This window comes from Alosa alosa, chromosome 3 (genome assembly GCF_017589495.1).
Source record: "Alosa alosa isolate M-15738 ecotype Scorff River chromosome 3, AALO_Geno_1.1, whole genome shotgun sequence".
In the NCBI taxonomy this organism is placed as follows: Eukaryota; Metazoa; Chordata; class Actinopteri; order Clupeiformes; family Clupeidae; genus Alosa; species Alosa alosa.
In genome coordinates, this window is record NC_063191.1 from 32994190 (window position 1) to 33011819 (window position 17630).

Consider the following 17630-nt stretch of genomic DNA (forward strand, 5'->3'; position numbering starts at 1 on the left):
AATACATCTGCGCCCAGGGGCCCGAAAGTTCATAATCCGTCCATGCTCACACACACACCAACCTCTAGTTCCTTGATAACTTTAATCATCCAATTAGAAGTCATGGAACTGGCTATGTGGTTGCCCTGCAACAAGTTGCCCCATGTATCGCCTAATGCAACCCGATGAAAATTGTATTTAATTAGGCTTATAATTTGTCCAGACTTGTTTTGATCATACTATTGAGATTTAGGAAAATGATCCAGTGCAAGATGAGAAACTTGTAGGTTTCTCACACACACAATACACTCCCTCATACCAACCTCAAGTTTCTTGAGAACTTTAATCATCCAATCGGAAGACATGGAGGTTGTCCTACATTGCTCAATCTGGGCATGCATTGACGATGTCAGAGACTTTTTGAGTGCATCTCTGATACAGTATTTAGGCTATGAGATGTAACAGGCAGGTCAACATACTGATCTGTTGACTGTTTGCAGGTTATGGCATGTCTCGTAGGTGCTTGTCGGGCATCATAAGTAGGCAGAAGCGATCAAGTGATTGTACGACACTGAACATAAGAGCCACAGGGTGGCGCTAAGGTAAACGAAAAAAGGCAAAGGCCAATTCTTTATATCACAGTGTTTGCCATTTAGAGTTGAGTAGTTGAGAAAACCTCATGTCAGACTACCATTTTTTATTTGTTTATCATGCGTACAATGTGAAAGGCCAAGGCTATTTCACATGATTTAACATGATTTCTCAATAATAATAAAAACACAATTCGTAAGGAGTTTCAGTGTCTGTCACAACAATAAAGAACAAATTATTATTATGGTTATTATTATTATTATTATTATTATTATTATTATTATTATTAGTAGTAGTAGTAGTAGTAGTAGTAGTAGTAGTAGTAGTAGTATAGTAGTAGCAATATGTAGACCTATTCATTTTTATTTATTTTATTTTTGGTTGGGTTTTAGTTATCCTGCTTGGTATAATAATGTGCGCCAGTCCTTATGCTGTGTAGTTTGGACATGTTCGTATGCAGCAGGTGGTCTTACCTGTGATACAAATTCGCATTTGCTGGAGGGGCTCCTTTAATACCAACCGTGTATTCCGCTCGGAGCCGCAGATGGGTCACGAGCCAAAAATTAACGTCTGACTCTGTACCTCTGTCCCTGCGTGATTTATTGCGCCAAAATACCAAAGAACTAATCAGCAGTAGAACTAATTAATACAAATCTGCATTTTTGCATATGCAATCAGTGCGATGGGAGCGCAAAGAAATGGGAGGTTGAATTAATTTTAGAGAGAAGCCCACTAAAGCGCACACACATAAAGCGCACACACATAGCTTTTAGGTACAGAAACGCCGTTAAGGGAAAAGTGCTATTTGATGAGGTACAGGAAATGAAAGGTCATATCATCAATATTTCAATGACACCTAAATTTTTTATTCTTAACTACAGTGAACACCGTGTTGTTCATTAACATTAAAACAGAATCTGTTGTTATATTCTTTATTTTGTGTTTAAAACCAGAGTTAATATTAAAGATTTTGTTAGACTTGTCAGATTAGCCTACTCTTAAAACTTTATTGAATTTATAGCCTATATAACTTAGATAATGTTTTTCTAAATTTTCTAACACATTTCACACGTGTTTCAAAATACACGTGTAAGAGAAGTTTAGTTTTTTTTTTTTCTAGAACAGATTTGGGCAACACAGTATCGCTTAGCCTACATCGAGCTTGTTCACATATTGAATGGATTGAACAGAAAATACTGAAAATGTCTTTCCCCCTTGGGAGGTGCTTTCGGTGGTGCTGAACTTGCTTTCTTCACTCCACGGTGTGCATGGTAACGGAGAAGTAGGGCTAAGTAAACAGTCCTCCCCTTGCAGCAAGCAGCTTGTGGACTTTCGACCAAGGCAACTATAGTGCATTTATGAGGAATACTAGCAAGTCAGTGGATGGAGGCTGGCTTTGAGTTACCATGGACACTTCACTGTTACCTAGTTATCAAATATCGACCCAGCTCCACTGCTTTGCGCTGGGCCATTAACAGATGTCAGCAGTAGATAAATCAGAAGTTCGCAAACAGAACAAATGAAATATTTGTCACGCATCACTAAGCACCCACATACGGACCTACCTGTACGCCGAAAAAGCGCTCATATAGGCTAGGCTACTATAATCTTTGTGAAAATAAGTTTTTCTTTAATTTAAGACAGCCACTGGAAATCTATGCTCATTTTCATCGAGATGAACAAATAGGACTGCATATCGGAACGTTAAAGTGTATTAGCCTATATATTTTATACATGTAACATATAGGCTAACTGCTCCAGATGTGCAGGTTGTTTTCGGTTTTATGATATAGTTCTGTGGATGGCAGATGCTTCTGCCGCAGCATAAAGTAACATAAAGTAAAGGGCACTGCCTTGAGTGTTCACAACTTTGAACAAGTGGGGCTGCGATCAACCAACTATACCTGTTTCCCTATCATGGAAATTAATGTGGTCAGTAGTTGACCATTGTGTCACTTTTGTTTGGCTGACTGTTCAACGGTCATCACGTCCATTTTTTCCTTAGGATTATATTAAATTGAATAGAAAACAGCAGATTTTGGACGTTGGATCAGGTTAGTGAGCCGTGAAACAGGCTTTTGTTAGCACGCGTGCAACTCGCGTGCCGACCAGCAGCTTGAAAAGAAGGGACTCATTATGAGGGTCTCGCGCCAGACTCCACAACCACTATTTACAACATATCACCCTCGGTAAAAACAAATATAAGACGCGACGTGAAGCAAACACTTTCCAATATACTGAATAGCCAGCCAACACAGGGCCTGTATATTCTACCTGACCTGTCACACAAGTAGAAAGAAATTAGGAACAAAAGACAGGTTTTTCTTTTTTTTGCTCAATATTGCTTAAAATGGTTATTATGATATGTTTGCATTAATACTAGCCTACACACCAACAATAACAATATAGTTTAGATGCGTGTTCATGCAAAATATTTTCTCCCTGACACAGCTCAGTCTGATCATTAATTATTACTTAGAATGCTCGTCGATTATGAGACTAATTTATGATTCCCAATAAAGAATAATCCAAATAAAGACAAGGAAACACGTGTTAAATGGGATGGGCATGAGAGATGGTCGTGATTGAATGTGTCCTATGCTTGAAAGGGTTAATTCATCCTGCGGGTACAAACAGGTCCACGGAGTCTCTAACTGGCGACAGATGGCCACTTTCTTTTGGCCACAAAGGGATGGAATACGGAGCTCTGGCGAATACAAATGGAAGATGTCACGTGACGCTTGGGGCCGTTTTCCTGACGTAGTCGGCCATATGGCGCGTGCCGAGGAAAGAGGTGGGGTTTGCTGCCAGTCATTGGTGCAAGGGTTTTAGCAGTAGCCATAGATATACATGTTCATCTCTCAGCATCAGCTGCCGCCGTATATAACCAGAGCATCCCTTGCGCAGGCACAGTCCATTTCGTAGGTCCTTGCACACCAAGAGGGGTATGAAACTATCATAACAGACATTCTGCAAAAACAGGTATGTACGAATCCCATTTATTTTATTGTAAACTTTGTTTATGTGCATTGTATTTGTATACTGGGAACAGAAATCTGTGTTTGCGCAGTTAATTGAAATTTACAAATTTGGCATTTAGTAATTTTGGAAAAAGATGTCACATGTGGCAGGTGATGTCTGGGAGCACTTGTTAACGGATATCTAAAAACAAATTCAGAATGTTTCAGCCCTCCAATTTTCATCTGGGAGTTGAACAACTTGCACTGATTTAATTATGTTTAGAGTTGTTTCACTTCATGAGAGTTGTTTCACTTCATCAAAATAACTGTTTTATTATTATTATTATTAATATTATTATTATTATTATTATTATTCAGCGTACACTTTCTCTAATTGAAACAACTGACTAATTGTATTAGTTTTGTGGTTAAACATGACACAACGGTATGTGATGCAGTTCGTTCATGTTTTAATCATTATGTCTCATGAAGAGATGCGTATGAGTTGCTAAGTGTTATCGACTTATATTCCGATTACTGCGTTACATAACAGCATTGCCAGTCAGCAATGATTATTTCATACAGCCATACAGGTGATATGTTGGTTTACGTGGCATGACTGAGTCCTGTCTGTCTACCTGTCGGTTTGTCTGCGTGCACGCCATCCGTCCCGCTTGTCATACTGACCACTGTTATTGTTTTTTTTTAACAGTATTCGATCATGACCAAGTCATACACCGAGGAGAACATGATGTTGGAGTCACAGAATACAGCCAACTGGACAGACGAGTGTCAGAGTTCCCAAGACGAACACGACATGGAAAAGAAAAACGGCGCACACGATTCCATGAATAAAGACATGGATGAAGAAGACATCGACGACGATGAAATGAACAGATTGGATGAAGAGGACGACGATGAAGATGAGGAGGAAGAGGAGGGAGATGACACCAAACCCAAAAGACGTGGACCGAAAAAGAAGAAAATGACAAAAGCTCGTCTTCAGAGGTTTAAACTTAGGCGCATGAAGGCCAACGCGCGGGAAAGGAACCGTATGCATGGACTCAACGATGCACTTGAGAGCTTGCGTAAAGTTGTGCCATGTTACTCCAAAACCCAGAAGTTGTCAAAGATAGAGACATTGCGTTTGGCGAAAAACTACATTTGGGCTCTGTCTGAGATTCTGAGATCTGGCAAAAGCCCGGATTTGATGTCATTTGTGCAGGCCCTATGTAAGGGTTTGTCGCAACCTACCACAAATTTGGTGGCGGGCTGTCTCCAACTGAACCCCAGAACTTTTCTCCCGGAACAGAGCCAGGAAATCCCCGCTCATATGCAAACAGCAAGTGCTTCCTTCACCGCTCACCCCTACTCTTACCAGACGCCCGGTCTTCCTAGCCCTCCTTATGGTACAATGGACAGCTCCCACATATTTCATGTCAAACCACACGCGTATGGAAGTGCGCTGGAACCGTTCTTCGAAACCGCCCTGACAGACTGCACTAGTCCGTCATTCGACGGACCTCTTAGCCCACCTCTGAGTGTGAACGGGAACTTTTCCTTCAAACACGAGCCTTCGTCTGAGTTCGAAAAGAACTACGCCTTTACCATGCACTATCAAGCGGCAGGTCTGGCGGGACCGCAGGGGCATGCCCCGCTTTACGCAAGCTCTGCCCAGCGCTGTGACATACCGATGGAAAACATTATGTCCTACGAAGGTCATTCTCACCACGAGAGGGTCATGAATGCCCAGCTAAATGCTATATTTCACGATTCATGAATCATGTGAAACTTTTGAACAGACTTTGATTATTATGTGTTGAGGTGTCCGGGTGTACCTCGGCGCGAAAGAGCAACAACACTATATGCTTAATCGTATGTATGTATTTATTGTTGTTACTGCCTTTAGGAGAAGTGAGGATGCATATTCTCTTTCACCTTATGTATTGTATTCTATAGCGCTTCTACATTGCGGTCACAGGAGGATCTAGGTGTGACCTTATTGAGAATGTGTTAATTATCCATGTTACAAAATCACAAGCAATAATTTGGAAACTATGCAATTTTTAAACGAGATACTGGGCCAATTATAAAAAAATATTATAGATTTTATATTTTTCAACCTGCATTTTACTACTTATCAATCCCATGCTGAATTATTTTGTTGTGATTTTGTATAGAATTGTCAATTCATTTTTTATAAAGTCGAGTTCCTACATCATTCCAACCATCTCCATGTCAATGTTTTATAAAATAGAGTTATCTCATGTTTATACAAAACAGTAATTATTCTAGCTATTATTCAGTGATGTAAACTGGCAGGCAAGTGCTTAAGAACCTGTTATGTTGCCTTAGCAATTATTTACTGTAAACCATGCAAAATTGCACAATTATGATCGTTTCTCTCCCAACAGTGTTGTTTTCCAAACAATCAAGAATGCTTAATCATTCGAGAGAAAATGGACAAATGACTCGGGAGTCACGACAGTCGCCCACATAATTGGTGTTGGGAAAGTATTGCTGATGTACATACAACGTTTGACTATCATCTGAAAATTGCACCCTGTGTACAATCTAAACAAGGGACTGTCATAACAGAACGATAATAAACAATCACCCTACCTTCATACTCAATCCTTTTCTTCTGGTTGTTAATCGGTACGACATAGGCTTCAGTATATCATTCTTGACCACCCCTCCTCCCTTTGAGCAGTAGATATGTTGCATGTGCGACTGCAGTCCAAAAAGCGTGGTTCCGAGTTTGGATTTGTGCTGTACTTCTGTTTGTAAAATGTAGAGTGATGTATTGCTGCAGCATTCAAAGTTTGGTTGAAAAACCTTTAAGTATCATCCAATGTGGTTCTAGTGGGATTATTGTATTTATGTTGGTCTCATGGAGCCCACTCAATGATTTGTAGAATAATGTGAATGAGTATGATTTTGCTATTATTCAATGCATTAAATATTTTACTACATACATTGAATGCTGAGTATTATCTATAGTTCAACATGTATAATTTAGGATTTGTTGATAGGCCTACATTCGACAGGTTGATCAGCCAGGTTTGCTCTCAAGAATTTAATTATCTTAGGTCTATAAACTATGAAAATAATCTTGTCCTGCGCGAGTTTTTTCGCTGTTAGACATTTTGAAACCTTTTGCTGGTCAATGTTGACACAAGTAGTAAGAGATTTAATTTGTTTTTTAGTGTAACATAAGCTCTTTGAGTCGTCAACAGCTTAGTCAGATGTCATTGCCTACAATGGCAGCTTATTCTTTTTCTCCGTATGCTCTTGAGTCAAGACATGCATCACTTCAGGGTCCTTCAGGACTGAATGCACTGTCGGATCTTGAATCACAAAAAGGGTTTGTGAATGAACACTCTGAGCCTTGGCTGACTCAAAATTATTTTTTTCAAATAGCCAAAATCCGGCCATCCTGTTGGCAGGGCACTGACATAGGCTACTTCACGATTAATGTGTCAGACGTGCCTTATTTGTATCACACAAAACATTTTTTGTTCACCAAAGTTTTTTTTTTTTTTTTTTTAGTTTTTTTAGAAGTTGTAGGATGGTCTGAACGCATTCCGATATTATTATAGTATAGGGGGTTTCGTATGGAAATCATATTGGATAGTGTTAAGAACAAATGGTCATAATATGCTTACTGACACTGATAGCTAGAAGAAGAAAATGTGACAAAGAAACATAGTGCAGCGTAAGCGTTCACATGTATTAGACTAGCCTACATGGAAACCGGGAACACAGAAAGTATATGATTGATGTAGATGAACGCCTGATGAACAGACCTACAGATTTGCTGCCATACCACGAATTGCTGCAGTCAGTCGGTGGGCATTTTCGTGCCACAATCTTTTATGCAAAGTGAGAGAGGCACAGATGTTACTTCTGCAGGGGAGGTTTTAATTTATGAAAATGATCTTTTTTATGCATGAACACTCACTGCATAAACCAATACATCTAACCCAATGGGATAGCAACAAACTTCACGTCAAGGTTGTTGCATGGATATTCTGCAGGTTTGTTTCTACTGAAGCTGTTTTACAGGGATGATCACCACGTCAATTCAAATTATTAAACATTTCTATGAAATCAGTGGAAGAGCTCGTGGAGGGAATTCTCTAGAACAAGCTTTTTTTTGTCCCATCGAGGATGACTTCTGTGGTTTAACACTGAAGTGTGTGTGTGTGCGCGTGACAGTGGGTACACTTAAAACTTTGAGGGATAGAGTGCGACTATCTCCCAGAAATCTATGACTGTATTTGGAATTTAACTGCTTAATGAGAAGTTGCAAACAAAACAAATAGTTCTCTGAAATTAGATGCACCATTTACTGACTGGTTGTAAGGTGGACGTGTTTTGGCGTCCCGGGCTTATAGGAACTGTCCAGAGTGCTGGGCCTAATAAAACTCCTTCCGCGCGCCCTAACACCGCCCCTGGTCAGTGTAAATTATTGTTTGCTAAAGTAATATTTTTCACAAGTAATTCACATGTAGTTTACAATATTGCTAAATTGATTTGGAATATTGAAAACTAATTGTTGAAATTAAGGATTTATTTAAACACTCTTCATCTTAAATTGCACAATAGGTGTAGCCTAATTTTATCACACACAGACAAGTTTTACAGATGCGTAAAATGATGGATATTCAGATACACTTCTGTCAATGTGAAGGTGCTCAGAACAGAGTCGGCTATTGTGAAAAGTAGCCAGCGCGCCACCGCAATAAGGTGCGCTCCACGGGAGCGCGCGCTGCTGAGAGAGTCCACTCGTGCAGCAAAGGAAGTTTCACTGGATCGCATGCGAAATCCCAACAAGCGGGAGCGCGCTGACTCGACAATAACTACACCGAGGCCACCTGCTGACAAACAACAATAATGTTCGAAAGTCCACGAAAATCGATCACCGTCCGAGGAGTATGGTCAGAGAGCCAGGAAGAGTTACACGAGATGCAACCGGTGTCTCCCGTAGATACCAGCCATCGCGCTGCTAAGAAGAAAAAGAAAAAGAGGAAGACACAAACAGGCAGTACACGCTCCGTTTCTGCCCCTCAGTTAAGCACCGAGGCGCCCTCTGAAACCGAAAATCTACCAGGCGACTGCACTCAAAAAAGTAATGACGAACCGATAGTTAGGGGAATATTTCAGATAGGGAAACGGAGCCATGATGTAGTTCTAACTGCATCGCGAGTTACGTGGACTCCCATCCAACCCGAGACCCCTACAGGTGAGCTGCATAGTGTTTTCTGTTTCCATGACAATTAGCTTCTGTTCCTTTTTTCAGCGAGGTAACACCAGCAGCATTTTCTTATCAAACATAGGCCACACACTTGTCGGGAAAAAACTATCCCTTTGCTGTACATAATCTGCCACAATGGAAGTAAATGCGTAAAACGAACGCGCTAGCGCCAAGTGTGACTAAATTAGCCAGTGATACAGCAGGGATTAAGGATCAGTAGTGTTTACATTTAAAAAAAAAGTGAAGAGAAACTATGGCCGACCATAAGGACTAAGTTATGCTTTGTCATGTGTTCTTTTTTGGTGTCAACATAAGACGCTTCCTGCTACTTAATTGCAATGTAACCAATCAGAAAACACGTTGGCGTGGGAGGCGGCCTACCGCAAACCTCGAAAGACCAAATTATTCAGAATTAATTTGTGATCGTTTAGGCCTATGTAATGGGTCATATATGCATATAGGCTACACAATAGACTACACATTTTTATACAAATTTAGCAAATTACACCTTGATTGGAATGTAAATGTAATACGTTTTATGCAAGTACTGACAGATGCAACACAAAACTGTGATTTGCTTGTAGAAGCTCACTTTTTTTTACAAACTTTTTATTGAATCACACAGCATGTGGACATACAGATTTTCACATTGCCTGTATCATAGCATCCAGAGACTAAAGGTTATCCTGAAAAAAGAGGAAAATGTTACTGATGCCAAAAAGTCCTATGTGACAGATGTGCTGGTAATAGACCCCGGTCCACTGTTGTGACCACCTAAAGTAGGGCATCTGCTAGTCTTGTGGACAGTTAGCAAATGTCCAAGTAAATGATACTCAAAAACTACCATCTGCATCACTGCACAAGGAAGATCAGTGCATGACTTCCTTTTCGCGGGGTAGTTTTTGCAATATGCCAGCACACCCACTAATGAAGCTAACAAAGCATGTGTTGCTTTTTAAACTGGTGGACATTTTGACACACTTTAATTTAATAGCCAAGTTAGAGCCATGCATTGGTAAACCATAAACTTTCAAGTTTTTTCACTTATGAACTTAGCTATTATTATAGCAGGATCAATGCACTGACTAGCTGGTTTGACTCTGTTTGACTTTGATTCCTTCCCTTCCACTTTTTGCCAAGAGTGAGTCACTCATTTGCTTTTAGTGCCACACAGGAAATAAATAAATAAATAATGCATGCATTGTAGTTGATCATGAAGTGAAAATGTTTCATCAGTAATGAGGAGAAAGGGAAAATGAAGTGTTTTGATGCATGTCCAGGTGTTTGAGGCGAAGGCATGTATCTCTTGGTAATGTTGTTTTTGAACAGAGCCTTCAAAAGCCCCAGCAATGCCTGGTGCAAGAGGGCCCCTATTTTGCTTAAGCTTTATAGACAGTGCTTTTTTTTTATCTGTGATCCAAGCTAATGTTATTAAGCCAGCACTCTCATTACACAGAAAGCATCCATCTAATAACCCCCTATGGCCTTTACCAAATGCTATCATGAAACTGCCAAAAAATGACACACCAGTGCTGATATGCTGGGTTGCTTTATTTGACGGCTTTGTAATTCTGTTCTGCCTGGGGATAGAGGATCAAAACATCTCCCTTTATTCTTTAGAATTGGACAATAACTCTCATCACTTTGCAATATTGTGTTATTAAATGCCCATAATGGCTGTACTATTCTTGCAATAAAGAGGGCATTTCAAAATTGCAACAGTCAGATAACATTTTAAATCTGACATTTCATGACTTTTTGTCTTTGTTGTTCTCACGACGTGGAGTGAAATGCTACAGCACCCCAGAACAAATGTCCCACTGTGGGCAAAGTGTGGGTGTGTGGGTGTCTTGTCAGGTTGTGGTTTGTTTACACTTGAATGTCAGTGTATCTTAGCAATGACTCGAGCACAGAGAACAGAGCTGCCTCCTCTTGATCTGAACTCAGTGACTTTGTATCTTCCTGCCCAGAGTGTTATATTGCTCTGTGCTGTTCGTTGTAGATGTGTCTACAAAACTCCAGTTTTCACTGTATGTAGATGTGATTGTTCCCTTGCTGTCTCTTAACAGTGTGTGTGTACTAATTGGGTTGTACATTAGTTTCAGTGTTGTGCAAAATCAGAACATGAACTATGAAACAGTAGTGCAACTGGTTCTGTTTGTATCATACATCCTGAGAGCACATTGCAGTTTACAGTAGGGACCTGGCGATTGTGTTGCCTGCATAAGAGCAAGTCCAGGGGTAGATGTCTTGGGCTCTGCCTTTCTTTTGTTTACTGTATCGATATGGATTTCGTTGATGCAAAAGTAAAGATTTGAGCTGGAGTAAAATGCTATTTTCATTACTGTAATCTTTACATACACATTAATGCATTGGGGGATTTTATGTCCGTGACCTCCTTTTTTAAAAATGACTATGAATGTTCAGAATGGATAGCTGCTGCAAATGTGCATCCTTTCTTCTTTGGCTTGGGGTCTTGTACACACTGTGTACAACACCCCAAGCTGTGCACACTGATTGCATTTAGTTTATGTAGACAAATATTGTTTTTCATTTATCTTAACCTAAACCTAGGTTTGTTTTCTATTTGAGATTACAGTAATATAATTCCTGTAAATGGAATCACGTTGAGTTGGTGGTGTTGAATTTGTTGACATGAATACGTTCTAGATAGCTGTTTTCCTAGAAAAGACAATACAACCACAGCATATAGGATTAGGACCCCCGGCATGCTTACATTTTATGATTTTAAGAAATTCTATCTGTATTACACATAAACTGGTCTGGACATTTTTGGCAGTTCTGGAAGTGCTTTGAAGTCTTAGCTATGTTGTGGTGTTGATGTGAAATTTTAAGTGACCTGTTTTTTTCCGGAACTCTGAGGAATCTTGTTGACCCCTGGGGTCAGTTGAGCTCTTCAGCTTGGTCTCTAGTCACTGGTTTAACTAGCCAGTCCTCAGATTTCTGACTCCACTGATTGCTCCACAGAGCCTCTCGAGTTCCAAGTTTTCATGTCTTGAGATAAAGTGTCAAAAGTTGAATATTTTAGCAAAACTTTTTTCCAAATCTGTTAGGACTTTAGCCTGGAGGAAATCCCAAACTAGGTTAAATACAGTGCAGATGCTGCACCAAGTTATAGCTCCAATTTATAATCATGTCACAATATTTTTGAGGATGACGAGGAAACGTATAAACATCATATAGCTCAGAAATATCAGTATTCTTTAGTCATAGCATCAGTGTATGCACTATGTGATTATCGTTTGGCAGATCAGTCTTTTCTCTCTTGGCTTTTGTCCCCCCCCCTCTCTCTCTCTTTCTGTGTGTGTGTCTCTCTCTCTCTCTGTCTCTCTCTCATTCTCTGTCTCTCTCTCTCTTTCTCTATCTCTCTCTGTCTCTCTCTCATTCTCTGTCTCTCTCTCATTCTCTGTCTCCCTCTATCTCTCTCTGTCTCTCTCTTTCTCTCTCTCGATCTCTCTCTCTCACTCTCTTTCTCTCTCTCCTGTTAGTTTTGCAGTGTTTTTCCTAGCCTCTGATTCCATGCCCATCCTCCTCCCCCTGCCTCCCACCCCTCTCTCCCAGCCCTGGCCACAGAAAACAGAAAGAGACATTTGACTGACAAAGCAAGGTGTCATTAGCATCCTCAGCGCTCATTATGCCAAGTCATGCACCGCTCATTCGAGAACACCTGAGACTCTGGTCTAAAGCACACTGGGGCAGGTGTAAGGTAGTAATTAAAAGCAGCCCAGGAAAATGGGCTCCATCACAGGATTGGATTGCATATTATGAGAATCTATACTCAGGGAGAGGGGGGAAAAAAACAATTCGTTGTTGATTTTCAAGTACCCATCTTGAGATTCAAATTGATTGTTGAGAATGTTTATTATTGTGGCAAGTAAACAATGAACAAATATCACAACACAGCAGGGTAAATATCTTTGTTTGCTTACAAAAAAATATGACAAAGATTTAAAGAGCATATTGACCTTAGAAGAATATACCTAACCAAAGCAAACATATGTATACCATAATTGGCTTAGGAAATCAACAGGATTGTTTGAATGAAGACAAAACAAATCTGTATTTATCCTGCCATTTACAGCTATAAAACTTAATCAGTTGAATTGTTCAGTGAACAGTCCCCCTCCCTACCCCAGCAAGGCCTCAGAGTGAATGACCCTACCGTATTATGAAGGGAATATACAGTGTCGTACTCTAATTGCACACAAGGAGCAAACAGACGCCGCCGTCTCCTTTGTTTGCTTCCCGGGGGCCCCCCAGAAATGGCAATATAAAAATGTAAATATTGGGTTTTGGAGTTGTCTGTGTGTCTGGACACACAGCCCTCCGAAGGCACAGGTGGAAAATATGGTCTCAGGCGCCCTGCTGTGAACCACATGGCCCCACGCAACATGGGGGCAAAGAGCAGCGCGCGGGCCTGGCACGAGCCCTCGAGCAGAGCTTGGACACTTGTCAACGCACAGTATTAGTTTCATCTGCAGAAAAAAAGGGATAGAGTGGGAGATAGAGAGAGGGAGAGAGGGGGATCCACACAAACCCTGACAACAATGAAGACAAAGAGGGAGGTTTTTGTGCCATGTATTAGATGTCCCCCATTTTGTCCTAATGAGGTAGTAGAGTAGAGTTTACATGAGCACTTCCGCATGGTAGTGTTTCAAAATGGGCCTGTGGAAGGTAGTGTAGTGAAGTAGAGATGCAAATGGAATATTCCAGTAGTCACACACACACACACACACACACACACACACACACACACACACACACACACACACATATACACAGATAAACACAAATATACACAGATAAACACATATTCCACAAATAGTCCTTTTAAAATACATATTCAGAGTGGTTTGTTTCTATCAGTGCAAACATGCTTTCCTGAAAATCTTCAAACTATTGAACGGTGCCTGTTAGATTGTGAGGGCATATTAGATTACGCACTTGCAGGAGATTGGTGTAGAATTGATTCCTTTTGTTCCATACATTAATTGCGCGTTGACATGCCCGGCGACAGCCCCATACCCACCCCCCCCAGGCAGGCGGTGAGGAGCGCCGAGAGGAAGCTTGTATCCATCTGGAAGCAATAAAGTTTTCTAGGAGAGTGCACAGTTTTATTTAATCTCCCCCCGCGTCTCACTGTGTGACCAATATGAGGGGCTGAGCCCGTCGTGTCATCTTAAATCAGAGTCATGTGCGCCAAGCGAAAAAAAAAAAAGAAGATGACACTTGGCTGGATGGAGAGAAGAGGTGGAACTTGTTTGCAGAAGAGCCATTTGTGATCTGTTTTCTTACGTTTTACAGTCATAGAAAAAGACAAGACCTTCTCTATGATCAATGATATAAAAATGCTAAAATAATCATTTATGAAAATTGTTAGTTTGAGATGGCACTGCTGTCATATGCTTGCCATATAAATGCAAAGCATATGTGTGCAGTTGGTCATCGGACATGAAAAGGCTCTAATAAAATGTGCCTTTGTGTGTAGTTGAAGCAAACAGTGGCCCGCATCCCAAGTAACATTATATAGAGTCCTAATCTTTATGAAGAAGCGTTTAAAGTAGGGGGTAGGGCTGAGTGCATGCTCTGGATGTATGTACTTGTCAGTGACTGAGATAAGGTCCCAGGGGACTGCAGGTCCATCCAGAGACAGACTGTGGAGTGGTCTCCATGTCATCTGACCTGGTGTGCCATCAGACCAGCCATATTGATCTGGCCCATAGCAGCCCATCTAGAGCAATGACCTAGAGCATATGGCCCGTACTACATCTGAGCCGCCATGCCCTGGAGCAAACACACACACACACACACACAGATAAACCACCAGCAGAGAGGCAAGGACCCCCCATGGTGTGTCCACTCAGCCTGTATGGATTGAGAACTTGAAAACCATACCCTGAAGAAAGAAAAAAAAAGAGCCTGAAAACAACAATGACTCAGACGTCTGCCGGCCCGGGAGGAAGACTTAGTCCGTTGTGTTTACCCGTCCTCAGCATGTGCCAAGCACTGCTTCTGGTAGCCTGACCCACGTGTCAACGCTCTGATGACAAGTAGTGTATACTTAAAGGATATGAAAGGGACAGGGATTAACAGTGCTGGCAAGCAGAGGTCGTTTATTGTATTTCCTGACAGCAGCCCTTTCCCTGAGATGAGCTTGCAGCTCTGGCGCTAAGGAGCTGTAAACAAACTTGGGGCGGACGTGTGATTGGTGGGAAATGACTGAGCAACACTCTCGTGCATCACCATGACCCACGTCAATGGAATATTGATTATATAACCTGTTGTGGATTCCTTACATGTGACTGCCCAATGGCTGAGTGGACATGAGTGGTTATGCCCTTCAGAACAGCCCTAGCACTAGAACTAGGGGAAAGAAATACACATATACACAACATACATTAAGCTGTGTGCTATATAGGGAGGATGCTCTACAGAACATGAGTATTTAGTAGTAGAAGCCGTGTGGCTCCCATCCTTGCATAAGTAAGACAAAGGATGATTAGTGTTGACTGAAGCCATCTCCAAAAAATAAAATCTCATTTTCCATTTGTACTTATCTTACTTATCTTATCACCTCATTTTTTTTTAAAAAGCAAGTGCCAGGCTTGGAATATTAAGTGAAATTGTTATTGTTTCTAAAGATTTTGGAGTTGTTAAATCTACAACATAGCATATGTTCTTCTGGCCTGCTTTCTCTTCCGTTTCTCCCATTGTTTCCTGCTTTGTGCTAAGCCCATTTAAACCAAACTGCTACTCCTCCTGATTCAGGGTGAATAATAAATAGTCATTGCCAAGGTAAGGGCTCAGACAGACACAGACAGATCCAGTCAGGGTTCCCTCGCAAGAGCTGAGCCCACAAAAAAAGTGAGAGAGAGCGAGAGAGAGAGAGAGAGAGAGAGAGAGAGAGAGAGAGAGAGAGAGAGTGAGACAGAGAGAGACAGAGAGAGAGGGGGTTCAGCTCATAGTTGTAGTTGTGGTTTGGAGAGTTTGCATGAAAAGCAGTTGCCGTGAAAGCGTGGACATGTGCAGAAAATGGCAGCACAATTAGCACCAAGCAGATAAGTCCCTCTGTAATCCTGTTTACGCTTTGCATCAGACAGATGTGCCAAGATTGATACAGACAGGGTGCCGGCTTACTGTAATGTAGCAGGGGAGGGGCCCTACCTCTCTCTCTCTCTCTCTCTCTCTCTCTCTCTCTCTCTCTTTCCCTCTCTCTTCCTATCCATCTTTCTATCATGCCATCCACCCTCTCTCTTTTTCTCACACACACACACTCACTCCATCTCTCTCTCTCCCCCCACGCTTCCTGCCTTTCCTCATCCATCTCTTTCCCTGTTTTTGTATCTCTCTCTCTGTCTCTCTCTGTCTCTCTGTCTCTCTCTCTCTCTCTCGCTGTGGTCCAGATCTATGGCCACCCACCCTCGGTGTCCTCTTCCTGTCCATCGTTCTGAACAGGGGCCAGTTTAGTCCTCCCACCCCGGCCAGCCCACAGACTGCTCAGCCAGGAGAGATTAGCTTCATTCCCTCTAATTAAATTGACTGTTTTTTTGGGGTATGTGTGGGTATATTTGTGTGTAAGTCAGTGTGTGTGTGTGTGTGTGTGTGTGTGTGTGTGTGTGTGTGTGTGTGTGTGTGTGTGTGAGGGGGCTTAATGTGTAGATATGTGTGTATGTTCTGTGTGTGTGTGTGTGTGTGTGTGTGTGTGTGTGTGTGTGTGTGTGTGTGTGTGTATTTGTATGACAAACACAAAGGCATCTCTACTAAAGTTGACTAGATGCTGTTGCTGCTGCTGTTGCTGCTGCTGCTGTGTGAGCTGGGCCGGGCCCCGAGCTGAGCTGATCTGAGCGGAGCTTTCGCACGGCGTCGCATCAGGCTGAGTGTGAACAGATGGCGCAGGGTGTCCTGTGCAGTAATGTGAGAGGGTAGTTAATGTTCTGAAACACGGAGGTGCGGCTGGGGCTCGGCTAATGAAGAAAGGGTTTCACATGAGGAGACGCAAACACATTTAGGGCCGACAGAGAGACAGAGCGGTGGCGACAGGGAAGGAGGGAGGAAGACAGACACACAAAGACAGACAGACAGACGTCTTGGAGGTGGCATCCGTGGGAGGAGAGCCTGGTTGGGCTGAATCACAGCTTGTCTGATGACTGTCACCATTTTTAGCTCGTGGTTGAGAAAGTAAAAGAGACCAGACTATAGTCAACACATCAGAATGATGCTGAAAGGAAGGGCCGTATGTGACTGCTTTACTGTTTTCTCACACTCATCAGAGGATGGGATGCATGTCTCTACTTAATAACAACAAAAATGTTCAACGGGAATACTAAATAAACATAAATGCAACCTTCATGACATCAAATTTCATTTGCACTGCTAAAATATAATGTTTTATTTTTTTTGTGAGGAAGATGCAGTTTATGAACTGTCTTGTTGAAAGATGTGTGTTTTGATGAAAAAGCACTTCCAAGAGTTCTGGAGAAAGTGGTGCACAACCTTACTCTCATTTCATTTACTTTGTATTGGTGTGAAATGAAAAGGTGTGAATTTATTTCTGCAATTTACTTTACTTTGAAACTAATTGTGTGCCTAGTTATTTTCGAGGTCACGGTAGTGCATTAATGCAATGTGATGTATTTATCATTTTAACTGATGATTGTGTCATTGTGTGTGTGTGTGTGTGTGTGTGTGTGTTTATGTGTCTTGTGTGTATGTGCTGTGTGTTGTGTGTGTTTGTGTGTGCTTTGTCATGTGTGTGGTGTGTTTATGTTTCTTGTATGTATGTGTTGTGTGTGTTTGTGTGAGTGTTTTGTCATGAGTGT

The 17630-nt window shown here is 41.5% G+C and overlaps 2 protein-coding genes across 3 annotated transcripts in view; both read left to right on the forward strand.

Annotated features, from left to right (window-relative positions):
* Positions 1-3399: 3399 nt before the first annotated feature.
* Positions 3400-6507, forward strand: neurod1 (neuronal differentiation 1). Its single transcript, XM_048238219.1, has 2 exons — positions 3400-3552; positions 4243-6507. The coding sequence occupies exon 2, from the start codon at positions 4252-4254 to the stop codon at positions 5308-5310; it is 1059 nt and encodes a 352-aa protein (XP_048094176.1). The 5' UTR covers positions 3400-3552; positions 4243-4251; the 3' UTR covers positions 5311-6507.
* A 1814-nt stretch (positions 6508-8321) lies between these two features.
* cerkl (ceramide kinase-like) overlaps positions 8322-17630 on the forward strand; it is a 50128-nt gene continuing 40819 nt past the window's right edge. For both annotated transcript variants that reach the window (XM_048239083.1, XM_048239082.1), the window contains exon 1: positions 8322-8778. In XM_048239083.1, coding sequence (XP_048095040.1) covers positions 8430-8778 — 349 coding nt within the window. In that variant the 5' untranslated portion in view covers positions 8322-8429. The remainder of the gene's footprint in view (positions 8779-17630) is intronic.

Coding starts and splice junctions, on each gene's coding strand:
- neurod1 (XM_048238219.1), top strand. CDS start 4,252: ATGACCAAGTCATACACCGAGGAGAACATGATGTTGGAGTCACAGAAT.